General features: G+C 31.1%; 3 protein-coding genes across 3 annotated transcripts; all 3 read left to right on the forward strand.

Moving 5' to 3' along the window:
- Window positions 1-518: 518 nt before the first annotated feature.
- Window positions 519-10043, forward strand: POK (Vps52 / Sac2 family). Its single transcript, XM_020357153.3, has 20 exons — window positions 519-769; window positions 901-995; window positions 1095-1152; window positions 1243-1338; window positions 1524-1625; window positions 1910-1993; window positions 2304-2384; window positions 2991-3134; window positions 3251-3342; window positions 3921-4002; window positions 4834-5016; window positions 5748-5863; window positions 5955-6013; window positions 6897-6997; window positions 7826-7876; window positions 8316-8495; window positions 8573-8707; window positions 8926-9000; window positions 9358-9415; window positions 9504-10043. Exons 1-20 carry the CDS (start codon window positions 743-745, stop codon window positions 9806-9808), a joined length of 2124 nt encoding a protein of 707 aa, XP_020212742.1. The 5' UTR covers window positions 519-742; the 3' UTR covers window positions 9809-10043.
- A 4594-nt stretch (window positions 10044-14637) lies between these two features.
- On the forward strand, window positions 14638-17250 carry LOC109797310 (c-Myc-binding protein). The gene is made up of 4 exons (XM_020357306.3): window positions 14638-14776; window positions 14853-14974; window positions 15053-15176; window positions 16624-17250. The coding sequence occupies exons 1-4, from the start codon at window positions 14756-14758 to the stop codon at window positions 16708-16710; spliced, it is 354 nt and encodes a 117-aa protein (XP_020212895.1). The 5' UTR covers window positions 14638-14755; the 3' UTR covers window positions 16711-17250.
- Window positions 17251-18153: 903 nt separating this feature from the next.
- LOC109796774 (AT hook motif DNA-binding family protein) lies at window positions 18154-23874 on the forward strand. The gene is made up of 6 exons (XM_020356561.3): window positions 18154-18959; window positions 19200-19252; window positions 20289-20420; window positions 22451-22603; window positions 23064-23352; window positions 23433-23874. Exons 1-6 carry the CDS (start codon window positions 18599-18601, stop codon window positions 23495-23497), a joined length of 1053 nt encoding a protein of 350 aa, XP_020212150.1. The 5' UTR covers window positions 18154-18598; the 3' UTR covers window positions 23498-23874.
- Window positions 23875-26667: the final 2793 nt, after the last annotated feature.

Here is a 26667-nt window from a genome sequence, read left to right on the forward strand (position 1 = left end):
AACATCAGGCCTGCTACTCTTTTACCTTCAGTAATGTACACTGTCTCTGCATACTCTCCGATAGTGTTGTCATGGTATGTATTGTGTTTTTATCATCTCACGTATACAAAGAGTTAGCATTGTTCATATCAGGTGGACAAAAAGCAAAATATTGCATTGCTTTTGAAAATTAAACCAAATTAATTTGTTAAACAATAAATGAACCAAACTAAGTAAATGAGAAATCAAAATCGTAATTTAACATTTTATTTAAAGATAAAAATATTTGTTTAAACTTTAAATCATCATATAATCACTTGTATTAATTTTATTTTAAAACATGAAACATTTCATTTTAAATTAATAAAATTTACAATTACAACACTTAAAAATATAATTAATTTTAAATAAATAAATAAATAAATAAATATTTCCCACCTACAATATATTAAAAAAAATGCAGTTATTTATTTACTATTTGTTATTTAGCTGTAATAAAAACTTTTTTTGGTTCTATAATACAAATGACACGGTAATATAATTTGGTTTGGTTCCCCGATCCCATTCTAAATTTTTTTCGACCGGTATCGCGTACAGGTTTGTAGTTTCATCTTGGTGGATCCATTCAGATCTCATCGAAGCAACAACGGTGTGCGTGCACTTGATTTTGACGATGCTGAAGCTGAAGCCGCGCTTCTTCTAATCCAGTAATCGCACAACGACTCATTCCATACACTTCACACTCTCGTCAAACAAAGCAACAATGGCCGATGTTGCCGGAACTCCAATGGTGCGAACTCCTTACCTTTCTTTCTAATTGCACTTCAACTGAAACGATTCTAGTTCCCAGTTTCACTCAATTATTATCACCAATTTTCCTTTCTCTTTCTCTTTCTCTTTCGGTGATTCGGCTCTTTGCAGAGCCCTTCTATTGATGAAACCAACGATGCGCAAAAGAATGTGTTCGATTTGGGAGCGTTTGTTGGAGACCTAACTTTGGAAGAGGATCCAAGCAGGTTTATTTTCAGTTCGTGCAATTTTGAACGTGCAACTTTAGAATCAAAACCAGATTAATTACTCCTTGTTTCGTATGTTTCGGTTAACTTAATTTGCAGCGATGATATATCGTTGGAAGGACTAGAGCAGGAACTGGAAGAGTGTAAGAACAATGATGTGAGTTACTTTGTCGTTGTTGTGATGAAAACGCTGCTATAGAAATGGATCGGCATATATTGAGCTATTATGCTGCTTTGTTTTGTGTAGGTAGTTGCAAATATACTGGCTAAAGGCACCAAACTTAGGGATTATACCAAGGGAGTTGAGAACGATTTGCGCAAAGTTGAATTGGATTCAATTCAGGTTGTGGTCAATTTTATAAAATTTTAACAGCTGTTACAGTTTATTTTGCTTCTCACGGTTTGCCATTTGGTGATTATTATGAATATCTTATTAAAGTGTGGTTGTAGTAGTACTCAACTACTAATCTAACGCTTTTGCTTTTCTTTATTTGATCATAAGTTTTACTACTGTTCCTTTTATTGCAGGATTATATAAAAGAAAGTGATAACCTGGTCTCTCTGCACGATCAAATTCGTGATTGTGATAATATCCTGTCACAGATGGAAACCCTTCTAAGTGGATTTCAGGTATTTTTTGGCCAAGTAAATTTTATCTTGAAGCTTGAATTTGACACTTCAATTTTCCTCTCTTTTTATGAAAACTTATCCCTGTGAGAATTATTAGTTTCACTCTGCAATGCTGAAGTACTTACTGACCTGTTTTTCATCTTTAATAATCATCTCACAAAAACTTGTACAATCACAGTAACACATTCAATAATTTGAAGGACTAACTAAAAAACAAATTGGAGTACATGTTTTCTTGTTTATATTGAATATTGAATCATGAAATCATTCTTTATTTTTATCAGGCTGAAATTGGTTCCATTAGTTCAGACATAAAGATTCTCCAAGAGAAGTCTATGGATATGAGTTTGAGACTTAAGAATCGCAAGGTATGGATGTTTAAGTTAATCAAAAATGATTTCAATGGTGTTCATAAATTGTAACACCCATTGGCGTTTGTTTAATATTAATCTTAATAGTAATGCGACCAAAGCTATGTAACTGTCCTTTTGATCTGGGAAGCAATCTTCACCTGAAGGCTTCTTACATTTTAAGATTTGGATTTCTTTATGTTTGAGAAAACTTAGCCTCACTATAACATGCTCATTCAGCATTTTTGTCTCTTCTCCTTCCACCCCAAATAAGATTATTTTTTCCTATCTCTACTTGTGTTATGATTTGTCTTGTTTCATCCAACAGGTAGCTGAATCCAAATTGGCCAAGTTTGTGGAAGACATAATAGTCCCTCCAAGAATGGTCGACATTCTTGTTGATGGAGAGGTATTTGTGTTTTTTTCCATGATCTACTTTTCTCCAGTGTTGCATGAGTTGCTTTTGGTGGTGTGAAAAGTATATTTATTCTTTTCCAACAGTAGTTATACTATTTTCGCATTTTACGCCCCTTTTAGTTTTCATGACTTAAAAAAAAAAATCTAATTCAGGATCTATCAGATGCTTTGTTTGTGGCTTTGGTTGTTCACATCATTGGTCACTTCTTGTCTATGATTTTATAGACTTGATATCTTTTCTTGTTTTTGGTAATTCTATTGATCTTCTTGGGGAATTTGTTGTAGCTTGAATCTTGTTTGACTTATTAGTTTTGACATATAGCCATTGGTAGCCATGGCAACATTTAAAAAAAAGTATGATGATTATATTGGATTTTAGAATATAGCATAGATTGTCAGTTTATTTCTTCCAATTAGATACATCTTCTGGGTCTTCTTTGACATTTTGGCCTAGAGTTAATTTTTTTTAACTATCTAGGTATGTTTTGAATTTCATTTAGATCACTTAGTACTTGATGGGTATAGTTTTCATTATATTTTACATGTTATTATTATATTCTCTTTTAATTAGACTTGTACTCTTTGGACTTCTTTTCAGGTCAACGAGGAATATATGAGAACTCTTGAGATTCTTAGCAAAAAACTGAAGTTTGTAGAAGTAGATCCAATTGTTAAAGCTTCAAAGGCTCTGAAAGATGTTCAACCTGAACTTGAAAAGCTCAGGCAGAAAGCAGTTTCAAAGGTTATTGACACCTAAAACAATAAGAATAATATTAGCTTGCTGAATTTTCTATTTATTCAGTACATCATGTATTAGGTAGGCTAATATCCACCATGGCTATGGCTATCCATCTGCAGGTGTTTGACTTTATTGTTCAGAAACTCTATGCACTGAGAAAACCCAAAACAAATATCCAAATACTTCAACAAAGTGTCCTCTTAAAATACAAGTGAGTTTTTCTTGTTTTTTAGAGCATAGTAGTTTTCTTAGGTGATGATTGCTTGTGAGTTGTGATAAGTGAAAATATAATTATTTCATGCTGAAACTCATGTTTCTGGACATCTGCATTTTATGAGTTCGGTTACCAATTGAATGGAATGATTTTATTCTGTTACCTTTCAATATCCTGAATTTAACAGATTATTTGATAATTAATCACTTCAAGCATTAGATGGTATTCAACCAAATCACTTTTTTCATAAGCTGTTGACTGAATATGATTTGATTAAATTGGTTTTGTATTTCGGTCTTTCATGTTCAGTGTTCACTGGTAGCTAAATTGTTAGAGCCTGTGGTAATAAACAGAGCTGTTGATCTTGAAGAATCTAGTTACTAAATATTCAATTAAATGTTTTGGTTCCATATTCTGGGTAATTTTTATGCTGCCTGCCAACAATGGAAGGCTGTGAAATCTACTTATCTAAATTTCACTTCTTTGCCCCTCTTTAAAGGGATCATTGTGGTAATGTTGTGAGCTTTTGGTTCTCTATTAATCTAATGAATGGGAGTATAAATGTATATGTGTAGGTATGTTGTTACCTTCCTCAAAGAACATGGCAAGGAAATATATAATGAAGTTCGGGCAGCATACATTGATACAATGAACAAGGTAACTGTTAAAATTATAATCTTGAATCAATTGGCTATTAGGAGTAGAAAAGTTTTGGTCACATTTGATATATTTATCTTTGTTTATAATCTTGATCCAAAGCATCGTTTTCAAAGTATAATGAACTTTACTTCAACGTCATGACCCATGTGTCATCAAGACAAATTTTTGTTTGATAGATTTAGTTTAGCGTTTTGAAATCTAAGCCACCTTTAAACTTCTAAGCTGTTGACGAAAACCTTGTCATAGGATTATGATTCTACCTAAATCTAGGTTCAATAATGAAGGAAGCCGGAGCCCACCACACCAAAAATATGATATATATTTTCTAAAATGGAGTTTAAAATGAGATATGGATATGATAGCATTATAGACTTTAGGTAGCTCTGCTTTGTCCTGAGAAAGAAAACTGCTGTATGGAAGATGTTACTGGTTATAGGTTTATAATCAAGTCATTCAATTGTCTTTGATGGTATACCTGATTAGTCTATAGTTGACCTTCACAGATTTTTAGTGCTAAATCATCAATCTGCATAGGTTGTATTAGCTGAAATTTGCAAAATTAAGCTCTTATCCAATAAACTCGTTAAATGAGAGCTTATTCATAAGTCTGACTGTAAACCTTACTAAAATAAGCTAGAAAGAACTTATTTTTATTATGTTCTCTGTGAAACTTATCAAACTAATCTAAAAAGAGTTCATAGGAAGGTCATAAACAACTTTCACAAGCCCAGATAAACTCTTCCAAATTCACTCTGGGATAATATTAGATAAAACAGTGAAATTGAAGATAATTTCAAGAAATACCCTAATGCTGCTGAATGTTTGCAGGTTCTCAGTGCTCATTTCCGGGCTTATATACAAGCATTGGAGAAACTACAATTGGATATAGCAACATATAATGATTTAATTGGTGTAGAGACAAGAAGCAGTGGTCTATTCACAAGAGCAAGGGAACCACTGAAGAATCGATCTGCAGTGTTTGCTCTTGGTGATAGGATTAATATATTGAAGGTATAACTGTCTAGAAAAAAAGGAAATATATGCAGATGATTCTATTTTTGACTACTAATCAGCCTAGAACCCACGCGGTTGTTTGATTAAATTATATTGTTTTGATGTCAATAGTTTTCTTCAAGGAGTGAAAATCAGTTAAAACTAGGAAAAATATTTGTTAGAAAAGAAAGAAACATTAATATTTTAGCAAGTTGCTTTCAAGATTTAGGAAGCTATTACTAATTTTATAAACAATGATGATCAGTTATATATTACTTTGGTTCAACAGATAAATTAATTCATACTAGAAATCACATTGTTGAGAATTGAGATATACCAATTGACTAGGAATATGGTCAAAATACTCTATAAGATCTGGACAACTCTCCCATCTTAAGCTAGCTTTGGGTTTGAGGTATATTCGGTCCATTCTGATATGATATTGAAGTCTATCCTGTTTTTATTTTGGGTCATCTATTGACGTCCAACCTTGATAATTTCACACTCCAGAGGCCAAGGTGTGAAGGTGGGGGAGGAGGGGGGGGTGTAAGATATCTCATTTCTAACGTGGTATTGAGCCTAATCCATTTGTTATGCACTTGTTATTCCTTTGTTGTAATATTGAGTCATTCTGAACCTTTGTATGATTTAATTGGAGCAATATATTATTAGATGACTTCACATATTTTACAGACTTTTGGGTAACTGCATTTGATTTGACAGTACATTAAATGTTATACTGTTAACAGGAAATTGATGAACCTGCATTAATTCCTCATATAGCTGAAGCCAGCTCCATTAAATATCCATATGAGGTTCTGTTCAGGAGCTTGCAGAAGCTGCTTATGGATACTGCTACTTCAGAGTACTCTAAAAACTCACTATGTCTTGACATATTGTCATAGCATACAATCCCAAATGTTATGCATATTGACATTATTTTCATTCATCTGCAGATATAATTTCTGTGATGATTTCTTTGGAGAAGAATCTATATTTTATGAAATTTTTTCAGGTATTTTTGGAGTGTCTTGATTATTTTGAGTTTTTTCACTTAAAACACAAACAAATAATATACATACGGAGGACTTCTAGCTTATTGATATGTGAGATGAACGTTGTTGGATTCATTGTCACATTGGTGTGTGTAAGGAGCACATCGGGTGAAACTTAGTTAATGTGAGAAATAGGAACATTTAGTTACAACTATAAAATTAAAATTAATGGTTTAAATTGCATATTTAATTACAAATCCCACATGATTTTCTTCCTTTTAATTGAAGATCACATGGAACTTGTGATTAAATACACAATCAGAACTGTTAATTTTAATCTAACCATTGTAATTAAATGTTCTCATTTCTCACAATAACCAGAGTTCTCTCTCTCTCTCTCTCTCTCTCTCACACACACACATGAGGGTTGCTATTATTATACTATCACTTGTTTTTCAGAAAGATCTAGCAGGTTACACTTGTGGGAGTATATTAATAAATGAAAGGTTGTAGTTGCTAAATTAACTCCTAAAAAACAAGCATACTAGCCGTAATCATATATAAAGATAACATCATCATAAACACAGTATTATAGAACATCAAGAAAGAACCAAAATGAAACCATTAAGAAGGTTTTAAAATTTAACGACCTCTTTGAAGAATTAGTAATAGACAGAACACAATAGCTTCATTCAGATCATGTAGCTGACACTACCTTGTGGATAATAGTTTTGGTGGTTGTTGTTGTAATGATTTGAATAAAGAAATGATAGTTGTTAGATTCTTTTAGGTATATATTATAATTATACCAACACTACTAGATCACTTCAGTGTTGAATTTCATTTCATTGCCGAATTGGGTTTGCAAGCAGATCCTTATTATTTGCTCTTTCATATTTTCAGGTCCATTTGGTGTCATTGATGAGCACTTCAATTCAATACTTCCAAATTGTTATGATGCTATAGGCCTCATGCTTATGATTCAAATAATACACAAGCATCAGGTAATGTTTTATTTTGTAAACCTCTGATTTTGATCTTTGGTTGAGAAGACTGTGTCTAATCAAACACCATAGCGATGCTAATTAAACAGTTCTAGCCTAAGTAAGTATAATCTCAATGGGTGATTCTTAATAACTCTAGCATTTTATTCCAACTTCCAAGCCTGAATCTTAACCCCCTCCTGAAATTCTTGAAAGTTGTTTGGAATAAAAAAATTAAGAAATAATTTGATTTGATTTATGAATTAATTCTTATGTTTGAAATTCATTACATTAAAAGGGTTTGACTTACTTACGAATCAGATTCCTTGTTTAGAACACATTAAAGATATACTGAATTGACTTTGTATTAGAAGTTTACTTAAAATAGGTTAAGTCATTTAACCAAATTTCAACTATCAAAATTAAAATTAAGTCAATTCCAACCAAATTTGAGTGGATTTCTATTTTACACAACTATTGAAATAGGATTTCCAAGTAAATTCAATTTTTATATCATAACTATACAAACCAAGGATTTCATTTTTAAATCAAATCAATTCTTAAAATATTTGATTCCAAATAGACTGAAATAGAAATAACTCAATATTTTGGGGGGCCTGGAACATCATTTAGGAAGTAACCACCATATGAATGAATAATGTCAAAATGATCGATGCAACATCATGAAAATTTTGATGACTCTCTGCTCTTAAACTTTTTCAGCACATAAAACGTGTAGACAAAGCTCTGTAAGAAACACTTAGCAATCAACAGAATAAATTGTAGTATGCTGCATTTGGAGATATTTCACTTTTACAATAAACTTGTAACTGACTTTTTCAATTTCAGCTCATCATGTCTCGAAGACGGATTCCATGCTTGGATTCTTATTTAGACAAGGTCAGTTTTCTATGCAATGTATATAGACTTATTTAAACAAGATTAGTCTTTTCTTCAGTGTTTAGACTGGGAAACCATTTAGCTAGGTGATTGGACTTCTATGTTTGGGAGTAGCTTTAGTACATGCATTGAGCCGTGAGTCTAGCACCGTTTACTACCAAGGCATTCAAGTCACTGGGATGTTACGCTTGTTAAAATAAAAATGAGTTAGAAGAGAAAAAATAATATATGATTTACATTGATTGATGACAGGAAAACTCAAGTCTGATATCCCTTTCACTTGCAACTGGCTCATAGTTGGAAGTTACTTTTGAATTTAGATAGACTGCAATATTAATGGCTTTAAGGAATACTGCTAAGCTAATAAGATAACGAAAATTTGTATCGAATGGAATTTACTATTATTGATCTATGATGAAGCTAATTTTATTTTGGGCAGGTCAATATATCTCTGTGGCCTCGATTTAAAATGGTATTTGACATGCACCTCAACAGCTTGCGTAATGCAAATGTGAAGATATTATGGGAAGATGATGTTCATCCTCACTATGTCATGAGGCGTTATGCTGAGTTTACTGCTTCCCTTATCCACTTAAACGCTGAATGTGGAGATGGTCAGGTTAGTATGATAAAAATGAGTCAACAATTTTTTCTTTTGTAAAATTCTTATGTAATCTGTCCTCTGATCAATTGCAGCTTGATTTGAACTTGGAACGACTTAGAATGGCTGTTGATGACTTACTTATCAAGCTTGCAAAGAACTTCCCAAAACCAAAATTACAAACGGTGTTTCTTATAAACAATTACGATATGACAATTACTGTTCTGAAGGTAAGAATCTGTAAAATAACTTAGTTTTAAAGTATAGTTATATCTGCACCAATGGAAAGGTCAAGGGTGAGACATGAAAATTACTTGGACAGTGAAAGTTTTAAATTTGAATGGGAAAAATAATAGGATAAGTTTCTTTAACTGAGTTTTGATGTGGTTTACATAGCCAGATAGGTTTTCTGTTTGACTTTAAAATTTTCCCACTTGCTTAATTCCAGGAAGCAGGTCCCGAAGGTGGGAAGATTCAAATGCACTTTGAGGAACTGCTGAAGAGCAATACAACAATATTTGTGGTAACTGCAATCATTTCTTGTATATGTAGTTTCAATATAATGATAAATTTGTGTTTGATAGCTTCAGGAAGAAATGAGCGAGTCAATTATTTCTGTTGTTATTGTTTCACATTCTTGCTTATTTTGCCATATAATGTGCACATCTAAGGTCCAATAGAAAATTGTGTTCAAGTCCCAGACCAGAGATAATGGCTTTCAAACAGACAAGCATGCTTAGTCGCTCCACCATTCATTTCATGATAACTCAATTTGTTAACTTGTACAAAAAAGTGGAAGACCATTCCTTGTAGGAATATAATATAATTTTCCCGCTTGTTCTCGTGGGGTTGTCCTTACGGTTCTCTTCATTTCTTGTAGGAAGAACTGCTTCAAGAACATTTTAACGATTTGATCAAGTTTGTAAAGGCCAAAGCCTGTAAGTAACTAAGCATCATAACAATGACACACACATTGTTTATGTTCTCTATTTTGAAAAACATGGCTTAACTGTGTAATTTTATCAGCCGAGGACCCATCATCAAGTCCGGATAAACCCATAACTGTCGCCGAAGTCGAGCCACTAGTGAAGGATTTTGCGAGTAGGTGGAAGGCCGCAATAGAGCTGATGCATAAAGACGTTATCACTTCTTTCAGCAACTTCTTGTGCGGCATGGAGATCTTAAGGGCTGCGTTGACTCAATTGTTACTTTATTACACAAGACTCTCGGATTGCATTAAGAGGATCGTCGGTGGATCCGCACTGAACAAAGATCTTGTTTCCATATCTTCGATCATGTATGAAATTAGGAAATACTCGCGGACTTTCTAATTTGATGAGGATGTCATAGTGGATCTAACTCATAATCAATGATATTCCATTTAATATTATGCCAAAAAAAAAAAACCACTTTTGGATTTTGTAAATGAAAGATAGTTTGCTTCTTTCGGGACACCCAGGTGAGTGCACTTTTTGGGGCAACATATTTGGGAATTACACGAGTACAGAAGTGAAAGAGGTTCAAAGCACATCATTGTTGTATAATGGCAAACTCATCCGTTGTTCATGTTTGGTTTTTCATACAGAGTAAATTCAATAGATTTTTTTATCAAACCGTGATTTAGGCATTCTCAATAGAAAGACAACCACTAGATGCAATAATAGTCGTGAATTCGTAAATTCAAAATATATGAAGCTGCGTGCCACTATTATTCTGTTGGCTAGGCGTGAGCAAGACGTTTCGAACCGACCGAAACCGGAATTATCCAGGGTCAATTTTGTAGTTCGGTCGGTTATTTTTGAATTTTCTGATTTTGCGGGTTATTTAGCTCGGTTTAAAATGGATTTTGTTGGTCGGGTTCGGGTTAAAATATTTAAATCTGTCGGTATCCATACCCGATCGATAGATAACAATTAAAAAGTATGTTATTTCTTATGCGAGAAACTAAAACCCTAATGTCGCAACGCCGCGAAACCTTCTGCATATAATTGAAAATGAAAGGTAGTGTTTTGCGAGTTGTTAGGATTCTATAATGGCAAATCTGATTCCTCAACCCACCTGCGTTAATATTTTATACTTTTATTTAAATTGGGTGCATGAAATAAAATGCTGGTAATGGATATTTGAGAGGGGCAGAAGAAACGAAAAGAATGGGAAGGGAAACTGAAAAAAGAAAGTTGAAAAGATGAATTCAAATAAGAACAAGAACATTAGAAAGGTAAGGTGGTCTAACGCTCCTTTTCTGCTCTTGCATTTACTTCCTCTTTCTTATTTCCTTTCTCTCTATGTTGTGTTGAAGTGAAAATGGAGGAGTATGAGATTCTAGACCAGATTGGAAGATGCTCCTTCGTTTCTGCTTTGCTCGTCAGACAGAGACACGAAAACAGGGCTCTATCATCCCTTAATCCGACTAATCCGATCCAATGAACCCGATACCCGACAAACCCAAACCCGACAAATCCGAAACACTTATACGGTCGAAAATGGATTAATTTTTTTTTGGGTCGGTTTGAATTGGGCTGAATATTTTTTACCCGAAACCGTCCGAACCCGCCCCGTGCTCAGGCCTACTGTTGGCATTATTTTTTTTTTCCACCGTGATATTTGTCCTACGTATTTATTTTCGAAACCAATGAGTAATCTCCGTGGCGCACGCATGATGTGGACTTTATGATCAATTATTTTTGTTGCTATGTCTTTCATATTAAAATATATATCCCACTACAATAGAATAACACCTTGATAAAACTCAATCATTATAACTCGAATTTCTTCGTCACTTTCTAATAACTCATTAAAAAAATTTAACTTAACGATTGGATCATTGAAATTTACTATAGGGTATAAATTATTGAACGATATAATTATTTGTATATAGAGAGAGAAAGAGGAAGGAGTATTGATAGACTAACTCTACTTAATACTTCATATTGTAAATTAAATTTTAACAATTTAGTCGTTAAATTAAAAAAATTTAATGTATAAATTAAGTCTACACATTTTTTATAAATTTGAAAATCATATGATACTTTGTTATGTAAATTCAAATAAACATAAAAATATTTTTATAATTATCCATCAATTTAAATTAATAAAATAATATATTAAATACTTTTCAAAAAAAATTGAATATTTATAGATTTGATATATGTATTAAGAACTTTTAATTTAACGGTTAGAGCGTTGAAATTTGATGTAAAAAATAAGTTATTAATTAGAGTAAGTCTACCAAGACTTACCGTTAATATAAATAAATTTCTCTTCACACATATACTCACTCTATTATCTATTATAAGCAAAAAAAATGATTTTACACATAATAAAAAGTTAGTTATCTACATTCAATTTTAGTAATTTCATAATATTCTTTATATATTATCTTTGCTATAAATGTCAAACTAAATAGTGCAAATTGGTAGTGCATTAAAGGAGTATTTTAGAGAAAGTATTATTAAATGAAGTAAAAGTAGTTAAAATTTGCATATATTTAAGAACCAAAAGTATATATTTTTTGTTGCTTATAATAAAGGATAAAGAGACCAATTTTCCATCTTACCTCCTTTAAGTTCTTGACAACTCATCTTTGTCTTAATAGAGTCTTATAGTAATATGTTTCGGTCCTCTTTCCGATTACTTAGAAAAAGTGAGTTATCATTATTTTTCGACCAATAATGATGATTGAGAAAAAGTAATGTTACACATACAACAAAAATTGTATAACCAATGTTTCTAAAACCAAACCGATCATTCAATTGGTCTAGACACTAGTTCAAGATTTAACGGTTAACCTGTAATCAAATCAATATTAATAAAATAATAATCATTATTACTATTATTAATATTAAATTAATTAATTAAATATAATATCATAATTTTATAACATTAAAAATTAAAATAAATGTTATTTATTGGTTCTTAACATTTAATGTATACCTAAATTAAATATAATATGATATTTTAAATTTTAACTTTAATAAAATATAACAATGTCCATTAATAATAACAAGTTTATATTTAAAAAAAAAGTATCAAATTAACATGATGTAAATTACAAAAAAAATAATTATATTAAAAATTACAAATTAACATAAATGATTAAATTATATTTATAAGACAAGTATTAAAAATAAATTATTTTAATTTATAATTTTTATTAACATATTTTTTATTAAAAATATTTTAAATTAAAATTTAAAATTAAAAAATATTTTTTAATTCAATCAGTTCAAATTAATTTGACTGATTTTTTGCCTGCTTTAACCAATTTTAGACCGATTTTTCACCGGTTTATTACCAAACGATTTTTTAATCAACCAAACTAGTTAAAAAATGGTTTTCAATCAAATTGATCCGATCAATTTGTTTGATCAATTTTTAAAACTGTGTATAACTTGAATAATATTATTTTTTCATTTATCTTTCTTCATCACTTTATTTATCATAAAAATAAATATTATTAATGATAGAAAGATAAAAAAAAATATATATATATATATATATATATATATACATATATATATATATGGGGAATGTTAATATACTCCCACTTATTTTTTAGTTGGAATATGTTAGTAATCTACACCAAAATTTTAGGACAAAAAAATCGCTCATTTTTTTTATTTGGTTAATTTATATAAAGGATATTATATTAATTTTTTTTATTAAATGAAAATAAAATATTTTCTCTCTCTTATTAACTTCATTCTCTAAGTTATTTCTCTCTCCTATTAAATTTCTTCTCCAACCCTCTCCTATTAAATTCCTTCTCCAACTCATTTCCCTTTTTTATTAAATTCTTTCTCTAACTTATTTATCTCTATCCTATTAAATTTCTTCTTTAACTCATTTCTCTCTCATCTCTATGATGTCTCCCCTCTCTTTGAACAAATAAAAAATTAATTAATAAAAAAAAAGAAATGAATTAGAGAATGAAGTTAATAAGAGAGATAATTTTTTTTTAATTAAATCAAATTACTATAATATATTTTATACAAATTAACCAAATTAAAAGAAATAAGCGATTTTCTTGTCCTAAAATTTTGGTGTATGTTTTTAACATACTCTAATTAAAAAATAGGTGGGGAATGTTAATATACTCCCACTTATTTTTTAGTTGGAGTATGTTAGCAACTATACCAAAATTCCGGGACAAGAAAACTACTTATTTCTTTTTATTTGGTTAATTTGTACAAAGGATATTATAATGATTTAATTTAATTTTAAAAGAAAATAAAATATTTTCTCTTTCTTATTAACTTCATTCTCTAAGTTATTTCTCTCTCCTATTAAATTCTTTCTCCAACTCATTTCTTTTTCCTATTAAATTCCTTTCTTTAACTTTTCTCGCTCATCTCTCATGATGTCTCTCCTCTCTTTGAACAAATAAAAAATTAATTAATAAAAGAAAAAAAAAAGAAATGAGTTAGAGAATAAATTTAATAAGAGTGAGAAAATATTCCATTTTTTAAAAAAATTAAATTAAATTACTATAATATCTTTTATACAAATTAACTAAATTAAAAGAAATGAGTGATTTTCTTATCTTAAAATTTTTGTATAGGTTACTAACATACTATAACTAAAAAATAGGTAAAAATATATTAGCATTCTCATATATATATATATATATATATATATATATATATATATATATATATATATATATATATATATATATATATATATATATATATATTCTCCCACTATTGTAAAGTTTTTATTATATGTACTTCAGGAAATGATTCATAGTCGCAACACTTTCACCACAATTCATTACATTCCAAGTGAAACTTGCAAAGTGAGAATTTGTTAAGTTCGTATTTGCGGACACAAATTCAATAGGAAATTATCACTATGACAATTCAGATAGTCGAGGAATATTATTTTCAAAAATAAAAATATTTAAAACCCTTTTGATTAAAGATTTGTACGAATTAAAATATTGAATCACCCAATATAATCCATTTAAGTGGGTTAATCTGCGGAATTTAAGTTATTTTGACATCTTGAAACGGAAAAATGAGTATTAACTAATGGAATCTAGATCATTGAACAAGTATGTCAATCAAGTTGGATACTTATATATAATATATATACATATTCAACTAATTGTCTTTGTACGAAATTTTATAATTTGTAATAAATTGTAATTAAAAAGAAAGAATGTGTATAAACGAGGAAATTGGTTGTTTATTGGACAGAAAAGGATTTCCTTTTAAGAGGGTTGGCGATTGCATTGAATTTGGGTTTTGGAGCAGGCGTGAAGCAAAACAAAGGAGATGATGATGCGATACAAAGAGGTTCAATTCTTTACTATGCTTTCCCTTTTTCCTTATCTTAGGTCGCAGAAAGCAGAATGATTGAATGACAATGTAGGAAAAAGAAGCGAAGAAGGAAGCTTTTAGAAAATATCTGGAAACAAGTGGCGCAGTGGATGCTCTCACCAAAGTTCTCGTTGCTTTGTACGAGCAAAACGACAAGCCTTCTTCTGCCCTCGAGTATGTTCATTTCCATTTCTCATTATTTCATCTTTGACGCCACACGTGTGACTCACACGCTTCTCTTCCCCTTCGCAGCTTCATTCAACAGAAACTCAGCTGTCCTTCCATCGCAGAATATGATAAATTCCAGGCTGAATTCTCAGATCTGCAAATCAGATACAATGACCTTTTAGCAGCACATCACAAAACCTGCAAAGAGGTGCCTTTTCCTTTTTCGGAATTTAATTATTTACCATGCTGAAAATTTCACCTTTTTTTTACTCAACAATACAATTCCTGTAATATTGGCACCAACCCATTTTCGTTTGTTATTTTTTCTCAAATGTTTGTGGCTTTGCATAATACTTTTCAACATTTAAAAAGTATAATTACATAATGCTATCTAGTTAAAGCCTGTGATAAAAATGGGATCCTTGATTAGCAACAAAAGTATGGACTTGAAATGTTGATTATGATGGACTTAGAGTATGTTTTGTTACTTCCTATTTTGGTCAATTGGAAAGGAGGGAATGTCTGTGCCAACGGTTTTCCCGTCATGCACTTAATGTCTTGTGGTTATGGAACTTGGCTATGTTTAGGGACATTAGAAGGTAAAGTACGAAACAAAAAGGGGGGTGTGGATTGAAAAAGAGCTATGAACCTGCATTGAAGGGAAAGAAGTTGGGGACTGGCAGAAGAGAAGAAAGTAGGACACCATCCAATCATTATCTCTTCCTGATAGGAAATCATAGATTTTTTGTATCTGGTGAGAACGTGAGGAGTGATTAAAGATAATTTTAGTCATATTACCACCTATGGATAGTCAAGGCTTGTTTTACTTAAATCTAATTTTGACCATACAGTTTGATTGTGTTGTATGATCAAGGTTAGCAGCTCTTCTCATTCACTCACATGTTACCCTTCTTATATGCATGACCAATCTAGATTAAAAGTTACTTATAGTCACATGACGTTGAGTTTGTTTGACTACAAGTTATAAGTACTTTTGAAAGTTTTTCTACTGAAAAAAAAAAAATCTTTATAGAAGTTCTCAAAAGCTAATATGCTCTTTCTAAAGAAGTTGTGATTTTTGTATTTTGATCTTGACTATTCATAAGATCTAATGATCACTATTTGTCCATCTCACTCTCACATTAAAAAGGCCCACTCTCTTGACATATCTCTTGTAAACATACACACTTGCTGGTCAATTTAACATTTATCTGGATTGGAGAAAAGTGATATAGTTGGTTGATTAGTGTGGGTTGCCTCACTTACCACTAAAATGGACACAAATGATTGTCCAAAATCTTGCTTCCATTAGATGTATTCTTAAATATGTCAACTTTCTATCAATAATGGTTTATCACCATATAATTGGATTGTGATTCCAGACGAACTTTATCAGGGGTTCAAATCTTGGAATGATCAATCTAGGCAGAGTTGTACTATCCACAGCTATCTGTCTGAAGATTAGCTTCATAGTTACATTTGTGGGGATACCCATTTACGATATATCCCCCCGCCCACCCAAAAAATAAAAATGTTAACCTTCTGGATTTGGTAATTTTGGTGGTCCTTCATATCTGCTATTCAAATATTCTATTGATTATCTTGAGTTAGATGCTTATTTTTGTTTTAACACTATCTACCATACTGCTTCACAGTTAGAAGAAATGAAAAACTCGCAAGCCTTGGTAACGGCATCTACCAAGGAAACAACTGATAATGAATCTCCTAAAGATGGGCTCTGAAGCTTCTGTATCGAAACTTGCAATTCTTGGAGGTCCTTAAAGGTGTATTGAACCTGATTTGCAATTTTTCTAATTTTTTCTTCTTTCTTTTTTTTTTTTTTGGTGGGGGTGGCTATTGCTTGTGAATAATATTCTTGAGAATATGGTTTCAAAACGAATTCAATGGCGTGTCATATGATCCATATATCCGACCACACCCAATGAGATAAGATTATTATTGTTGTTTTTGGGGGGGTGACTATTGGTTGATCTTGGTTATGTTTTATTTTGTTCTTGCTCCCTGTCTTTGGTGGGTTCTGTTGTATCTTGTAATCACCTTTTCCTTTTTCTTAAGCTGTGATCTATATCGATAAGATGATGTTTATTTCTTATCAAGTTATTCTATATTGGTGGGTCCGGTCTTCAACGTGAGGAGTTTGTTGGAAAACATGAGAGGGAATGACTTTGTTTGGTCCTTGTATGAAACAAAAATTACTAATTTTGTATATTCATTATTCCATTGGAAAAGTTTTATTTTTTTAGTAAATATTATTTAAGATAGGTGTTTGGTGTTGATTTATATTTATGAAGTTAATATTCCTTCAATTTCAAATTATCTAATTTGTAAGACAAGTGTTTGGTGTTTTCCAATTATGAAGTTACTGTTCCTTTCACTTCAAATCATCCGACATTTTGAGAGTTTTAATTTGGAAAAATATTTAAAAATCAAGTTTATTTTTTAACAACACCTTTATTTATTATCATTTTACCTAAATGCTTAACTAATTTGCAGTTACACTTTAGTTCTTTTAGAAATAACATTTTTGCTAAAGTACTTTTTATTATTTTGTCATAATAGCTTGTGCAGTTAATATTGTTTAAGATGTATAAATTATTTTAAACAATATGTAATTTAATGGATAGTGTGTGATGGCCTTTCTATTTTCTCAAAATTAAAGTAAATAAGACCATTGTCCCCATTCTCAGCTAACATGTTAATGCGGCAGAAAAAAAAATCATTTCAATCATATTTGAATCAAGTTTAACTTAGTAGTAATGTATAAAATGTTCAATCTAAACTATTACATTTTATAATAATGATTCAATTGGTTCAACTAATAAAGTTGCAATGGAATTGTGGTTGAATTATAATTACTGAATAATAGGTTTAACTAGACTTTTAGCTTTTATACATAAAGGTTATTTTAAATTTGGTTATTACAAGAAAAAGAAATCGAGTTTTCTAAATAGTCCATATAAAGAAGAAAGAATATTCATCAAATGAACTAGGCTCCCGGATGGGATCTTGGAGAAGCTACTACCTACGTCATATGTAAGTTTGATCATTATTAAAGATTGCAATGTTTAAGTGAATAATTGTAAGAATTGATGGAGGGTTGAAAATTAGATTGAATTTGTATCTTATGCCGTCCTGTACTTGTCATGTATATGCTTTATTTGTATCCATATAAGTTGTATGTTTTTAACAATGTAGAATAATAATTAAAATGATATAGAGGTAATTAAATTGGTTAGGTAGCTATGCGTGAGGAGAGGAAAGAGAAATGTTTGTCTTAGGGGAAGAAAGGCCCAATCCAATAGGAGGCCCAAGCGAAGGTTGTGAGTTGTGAGTTGTGAGTGAGTGTCACTGTCTGTGACTACTCCTACTCAATACTTGCCTGTCACCCATACAAATATCCACGTCCCACTCCTCCCCACATAAATAAATAAATTTAATTATTCAAAAAATGAAGCAACGAAGGGTCAAAATAAGAGACACACACCAAATCACAGGGTTCAGCCTTTCTTCCAAGATAAAGTGTTTTTGTTTCCATTATAAAATTAATTAAAAAAATCTAAAAAATTAATTTGCAGTGCGAGTGCGAGCCCTCACAGCGCACACCCAAACATGGAACCTAATGACAACCAACTGACCTCCTTCTTCCACCACCACCACCACCACCACCACACTCACCCTCCTCCCCCTCCGCCCCAGACCTCCGCCTCCCCCACCAACGGCCTCCTCCCCAACGCCGATGCCTCCCACATGCTCTACCCTCACTCCGTCGCCTCCGCCGTTTCCTCCCAGCTCGAGCCCGCCAAGAGGAAGCGCGGCCGCCCCAGGAAGTACGGAACGCCGGAGCAAGCCCTCGCCGCCAAGAAAGCCTCCACCACCTCCTCTCAGTCGTTCTCCGCGGACAAGAAGCCCCACTCTCCCTCCTTCCATTCCTCTTCTTTCGCTTCTAAGAAATCCCATTCCTTCGCTCTAGGTTCGCTTTTCCTCTCTCGATTTCACCGATTAGTTCTTCTTTTGCTTCTTAATTGGAGGTTTAATGCTTGCTTCTTCTAATTTCCAAAAGTATTGTTCACATAGGGATTGCGTTTCATACAAGTTTTTGTTGTTAGTTTTATGAAGCGTTTGATGTTAAGAACTAACAAAGCAAAGGCATGCATGAGCATGATAGAGGCCACAATTTTAATTTGATGCTTCTGCTGCCAATGTGATGCAGGCAATGCAGGGCAAGGCTTCACTCCTCATGTCATTTCTGTTGCTGCGGGTGAGGTATGCCTTCTACACACGACACTACACCACTCCATTAATTTTATTGTTTCTTCATTTTAGGGTTCTGCAGCTGCTTATATATGTCAACTAATTTAATTTCGTTGCCCATTTTTAGAATTGCAAAATTCAACTGCTGACTCTTACTGATTATTAATTAATTTCTATATTTATGTTCTCTTCCACCCTCTCCGTTGTGTTTGGTTTTCTTTTTGTGGTGATGATTTCAGTCTTGTCAAATGGTAATGTCTTGGTAGATCATGTTCTAAGTGACTTAAGTGAGTTGATGGACAGAGATTTGATGAATAATGTGGCAATGGGTCTGTCTGGATAAACTTTTCCAAAAGCAGTTATAGGAGAAAAAAATAGGAAGAAAATTTGAAATAAGCTTCTCCATAAGGTAAAACTAATGCATAAGTAAAAAAAAAATAAAAATGGAGAAGCTAATGGAAGTGAGTTTCTACAAATTAGCTTATGCTTATGCAAATTTTAGCTAATGGAGAAGTTTATTTCATTGTTCCTTCATATTTTCCTCTCCTAATAGTGCTTCTGGAAAATCTTACCCAAGCAGGCCTAATGTCTCTTAAATCAGATGGTGTGTTTGGAGAGAGCGCTCTACTGTGATTCAGGAGTAATGCCTTTGAGGGGTCGGCATAGTCACACTGGGTCTTTTGCTCAAGTTTGCCCAGTTGCACTTGCTTAAGGGTTCCCATAGTGGATCCAGGTGAGGCACAATGGGTGTGCCTAATAGCTACAGCTAACCTGTGGGTGAATGACTGATATATTGTGATTCTCTTTTTTTTTTTTTTTTTTTTTTTCTCTCTATCTTCAACATAAAAATTTATTTCAGTGAAATATGATTTTCTGATGTTATTCTTTTTCTCCTTGTAGTTCACCACTCTTCTTTATATAACTTGTAAATTTTCATCTATCCATGACATGATGTTTGAATTTGTTATGTTTTCTTCCAGTTTTATTTTTCAGCTTTCTTCTTTATATATGCATTTCTTCTATAACTGCTTAACCCTGTACTCAATAGGATGTTGGCCAGAAAATCATGTTATTTATGCAACAAAGTAGGCGTGAGATGTGTATCCTGTCAGCATCTGGTTCCATCTCTAATGCCTCTCTTCGCCAGCCAGCAACCTCAGGAGGCAACATTACCTACGAGGTAAAATATAAGTCACTGTTTTATATCATATCTTTATGTTATATTCTATTCCCTATTCTTCAAAAATTCTTTCAAAGGAAATGGAACTGTTGAAACTTGCAACTTTTGCTCAAAATCTTGAGTATTAAGATAAGCAAGGGTCAAAATCTTGTTTATTTATTTTGGGTTTTATTGTTTATTTAGGGTAAGTTACACTCTCCTCCCTAAAGAGATTAATGTGAGTTATACTTTAGTTTACTTCATTTTAATGAGCCTCTTAAAGATAATTTCTCTCAGACACCAGACATTATTGGTAATGGTAACTAGTTTTGAACTTTTACTATCAAAAGATAAAAATACTATATCGGTTTCAAAACTTTGGTTCTTTAAGTTTTTAAGACACAAATTAAGAAACATTTAATTTATATGCATTTAGACTAAATTACCCATATTTATTACGTCTCCATTCAAAAGTAGTAACATGAATGTTTTTATTAAACTAATCTTAATTACTCAACTACATGTAAGGGTATAATTGGGAAAAGTTACATGAAGATATACTGGAATCCTAAAAGAACCAGAATTTTGAAACAAAACTAAAAAGCTAAAAGAACTAAAGTTTTGAAACTGAGGGAGTAGATAGAGATTTTGGGTGAAGCTCTAAAGCCAGTAGTAAGATATTGAAATCATTATATTGTTCTTAAAAGCGTAAAACCAATAAGTAGATGTTGAAAATTAGTATCCAGAAACTAAAAGTTGCAGAGAGGAAAAGTTGTTCTTGGGAGAGATGACAAATCCTTGCAAAAATTTATGTGTTTGGGACCAGTTAATAAATACTAGCAAAAAATTTTAGGAATAGGAGTGGGTATGCCAGTATGGGTACTTTAATACTCACCCCATCCCATCCCCACATATATCATTTAATATATAAAATATAAAATTAGGAATATTATACTTAATTACTTATTCAATAAAACAAATTATAACGGATTAAAGTCTAAAAGTCTAACATCATATACTTCTCATCTCAAAACCTTAAGTGCTTTTGTTGTAACTCTGTTGTCTAGAGTCTTTGTGGCTTCATATCATCTACTTCTACTCTTTGTTTTACTAGTTTTTTGGAAAGGAAGTTCATTAAAGGAGCATATTTTATTTAATTAGAATGCGGGTGATGGGTGAGGATGTTAAGTTATAAGCATGTAGCTACTGTAGGGTCGGTTTGGAGATTGGTATTTGTTCTAAACGTGGTTATAGGAATGGATACAATGCCTTACTGAAGTCTTACCCATTTCCGTCCCTAGTAGAAGGCTTATTCATTATTGTTTAAATCATTTACTGTAATTGGACTGAGTGTAACATATATCTGAAGTGCAGAGTGTACTTTTTAAAATTGGAGAGAAAGGAAGTGTAAGTTTAGCATTTACTTGGGGGAGAAAATATAATTCACCCCTTAAGTTTTTATTTTTCTCTCTTGCCATCAAACAAGGTGATTAAAATTTCCAAGTTTGCATTTAGAAATATTAATTAAAAAAATATTATTTAATAACCATAATTTTCTCTCCATATTTTTTGTTTTTCTCTCACCCTATTTTCTCTCATACACGTGCGCTTATGGTTATGACTAGTTTGTATAAACCCAACTTCTATGGACAAATTTTCTGATGGTCAAAGTTGGAACGGTTTTATTTTCCGTAGACAATTGCACCCTCTTCTTACAGGAAAATTGATCTTCTTTCTTCAGTTATCTTCAAGAGCTCATACACCAAGAGGAACCTTTACAAAAATTTGTCTCTATTAGATTGTGACTGCTCAGTTAAAGTTAGTGCCAAGCAGCAGTAAACTCGTAATACCATTTTCCTGAGCTGTCACTGAATTAATTATTAAGTTAGTCATAGTCGACAACTTAATGAACACATGGCTATTCACCAAAAATAATAATTGTTAATTTTTATTGCTTGGTTTTTTAATCAAATGAATTTTATTTCATATTCAATAATCATGTACTCATATTGCAGTTATCACAGTTTAACTCTTTCTTGCTTTGACATCAGGGTCGGTTTGAGATTATTTCACTAACTGGTTCTTATGTCCGTAATGAACTTGGAACTCGAACTGGTGGTCTCAGTGTATGCCTATCTAATACTGATGGACAAATCATAGGTGGTGGAGTTGGTGGGCCACTTAAAGCAGCTGGTCCAGTTCAGGTAAATTCAAAAAAGAACTATGAATGAACTTGTAGATGGAAGATATGAGCTGTGACTACATCTATTTTTCTTGGTCTTGATCAGTATTCCATTTATGCCTTGAAAAATTGTAGGTCAAACCAGTAAGAAGGATTTAGATATAAATAATGTCATTGAACATGATTTATGATTATTGACATAAATGTGATCTTACATTTCATACATAAAATTTTCCTACTAAGGAAAGAAGAGGGAGATGAGGTGGTTGTCTAGGATTGTACTTGGTAAGAGTAAAAAGGAGAGGGAAAAAACATTGGAATAAAATCAGGCATACATGTAGACTTGTTTTTTATCCACATATAGTGTCATCTGTCAAGTTTCACTAATTTATTTTACGCCTTCCTGTTTCCACTCATACCAAGCCCTGCCTGATATGATTTACAGCTTGAAGTCACTTTTGATGAAATGTTAATCTACACAGGTCATCGTTGGAACATTTTTTATTGACAACAAGAAGGATACTAGTGCTGGTGTAAAAGGTGATGCCTCTGCCAGCAAGTTGCCATCTCCAGTTAGCGAACCAGTATCAAGTTTAGGCTTCCGCCAAACGGTTGACTCTTCCGGTGGAAATCCAATCCGTGGTAATGATGAGCATCAAGCTATGGGGGGAACTCATTTCATGATTCAACAGCTTGGTTTGCATGGGACACCTCCCCGGTCCACAGACTGGGGCCATCCGGATTCAAGAAATACTGGTTTTGAGCTGACAGGTATGGACTTAGCCACCCCTTCTAAGATTATGGGGCAAGAGAGGGAATACTGTGACTGAAGCAAGATTTCCTGTCTGCAGGAAGGACAGGTCATGGGGCACACCAGTCTCCTGAGAATGGGGGTTATGAACAAATTCCTGATTGAAAAATGAAGACAGGTTATGGATATGATAGCAACAATCGATGTATGATATCTCTACATACCAGCAGTCTTTGTCACGTGATGCCGTTTATAGTATGCACCATTCATTAAGGATCGTGGCTTCTGAAAATTAATACTCATGCTTGTCCTTGAAAATATTGTTCTGCCTCATTTACTCATGTTGTATTTATAAATCAGGGTTGCTTACTTCATTTTTGCTGGTCTGTTAGTTTCTCTATACCGGGATAAATATCATAGATATATGCTTCCTAGATTAGCTAATCTATTGTGGACTATATTTCCTTCCATTTTCAAAGTGCAGTCTTCAAATTGTTCAAAATTCTGTCAAGCATATATTATTATGGTTCTTCATTCAATAAGCCTATTTGAAAGGTAACGAGTCTCTTTTTTTTTTTTTTTTTAATTCTGTTCACTTTCTGGTAGCCAAGTGATAGAAGTTGGCCGTTAAGCTGATAAGGTATATAATATATATGAAAGGAAACGACATTGAACTAAAATAATGAGGCTCGTATTGACGGCTCAAATACAAGTAAAAAAGCTTGGATAAAGCTATTTATATGAAAACAATATTTATTTTTATTAACTTTTTCTATAGTATTTTTGTCATATGATTATTAAATTTTGTTATCAGTTTTGATGGAGAGTCAAATATACCTCTTGTTAAAAGAAATTAAAAAAAATTGTAAAATGTCTAACTAAATTTTCAATCTATATATCCCTTTTTAGTTATGTTTGAGTAGAATACATTAGCCTTTATAATTTGTTTCACATCTTTAACATTTCATTTATCTTCCTCTTGACTCTCTAGCATTGTCATTTACTAAAAAAATGCACGAGTCATCAACTCTTGGATATGCTTAATTAGTATATCAAATACCCAGATAAAAGTAAACAAAGTTAACCATTGATCCAGATATAGTTACGAGGTTATCATATATTTCATCATTTTGTCATCATCCTCGTATACACTTTTGTTTATAATTATTTTCTTTTCAAATGATTGAAAATCATGTCCAAAAAATTAAAAATAGTCATTATTTTGGAAACGCCAAACTAATCTAAATTTAAAACATAAAAAATTAAAATGAAGATAAAATATATAATATATAATTTAGTATAAAAAAAAAGTGAAATTGTATGATTGAAAATTAACTTTTAAAATATAAAGATTAAATCAAATTATGTATATCAAACATATACTTAGGCCTAGAAATATATCTAGAGTTTAAATTTTGTATTGTGAAGTAGACTGACGGACAACTAATTAATTACAAATAATAATTAATATTTTTCAAGATAATTATTATAAAAATTAATAATTTTTTTATAAATAACAATATAATATCCTGTACATTGATATTACATACTATTTTCTCGTCAACGATGATATAATTACAACTCAATGATATAAACATTTATTTGACATTTCTAATTTTTTTAATCTACTTCTACTTATTAGATCATATTATCTATTATAATTATAGTTTTTATTTTTTTCTTATTTATTTGATTGAAATAAAATAGAAAGAAGAGGAAGGTAGGAAAAAATATTGATTTTTTTTCATTTATTTGAAGAAAAAAATATTAATCAAAACAAAACATAAATATGTATTAACATGTATGTGTGCAAATTGATGGGATTATTTTATGGTATTTCTCTGGGATATTTTATGAGAGTTATTACACAAACATACTCTACAATGATGAGATATTAAGCCTTCACAATTTTGCTTTTGGTCATCATCCAAAAGGTTTTTCGATCATTGAAGTATGTTTGTGCTATATAAGTTGTTATTTGTTGTCTTATTTTATCGATGTGGGACTTGTTTGTATCCCAACATTCTTTCCCTCAAATAAGGGACATGAGGGTTACGAGGATTATTTTTATAAAGTTATTAAATAAGTATACTCCACAATAATGAGATATTGCCTACTTTTGAATTAAGCTCTCACGGTTTTGTTTTTGATCATCACCTAAAAGGCCTCTCAATCATTAAAGTATATTTGTGATATATAAATTATTATTTGTTATCTTATTTTATCAATGTAAGACTTATTTGTATCCTAATACAAATAACATTATTCTTTTGTGGTGTATTTAAGCTGGTTAATAATTTAACAAGTTGGTTGGAAGCAAGATTTTTTGAGTGAGGAATGGATGGGTCATAATGCACGATAGTGCCATTTATGTGCGTCACTAACACTTTACAAAAATAAAATATTGTTATTCACGTCCTTTTCTTCGTTATCCTTCGACAAATACAAAATATTGCAAAAGATATTTTGGGTCGAAGAAGATATTTGTTTAATACGAGACTTTTTTTGTGTGGATATTTTTGTTTTTTATGGTATATAGTTTAATACGAGACTAAGTATTATTTTATGTATTTATAAATAAATATAAATTAAACTATATTTTAGTTTGCATGTTATCCAAAATAAATATTTATGATTATATAATTTAAAATTTAAATTTATACTAAATAATTATTTTAAATATTAAATTTTAGTTTTAATTTATAATAAATAATTTAAATTATGATATAAAATTATTTTAAATATCGACAGTTTCTTTCAAAAATTATTAAAAATTAATTTCAAAAATAAAAATAAAATAAAGTAAATTAAAAAGATAAACGATCAAAAAGATTAAGTTTACAGATAAAAATAATAATTTGATATGGTGTATAGGTAAATTTTTAGTTAATTGTAGTTATTTTTTTTGAAAAAAAAAGTTTTTTAAAAAATTATATTCTAATTTATAATATAGAGGTAGATTTGAAATTATAATTTGTAAATTATGTAAAATTAATATAGCTTCATAAATTATTTTGTTAATAATAAAATATATAAATAAATAAATAAAAATACTTCATACTAAAATTAATTATTACATAATTATAGCACTTTTCACCTTTTTTGTCTATATTTTTTACGTTGATGTAAACACGTTAGGTTTTGTCCGTAATTTATAAGTAATCGTTTAATTTATATGATATTCTCATGTATAAATTATAATGATGAAATAAATTTTTTAAAATCTTAATCACATTAATGGGAAATAAAGACTTATATTATCTATATTTTAGTTCAATCAATATCTTTAATCCTAATTTAACTTGTAAATTATCGGATTCGATAAAATTTAGAGA

The sequence above is a fragment of the Cajanus cajan genome, chromosome 6, assembly GCF_000230855.2.
Source record: "Cajanus cajan strain Asha chromosome 6, NIPB_CcT2T_4, whole genome shotgun sequence".
In the NCBI taxonomy this organism is placed as follows: domain Eukaryota; kingdom Viridiplantae; phylum Streptophyta; class Magnoliopsida; order Fabales; family Fabaceae; genus Cajanus; species Cajanus cajan.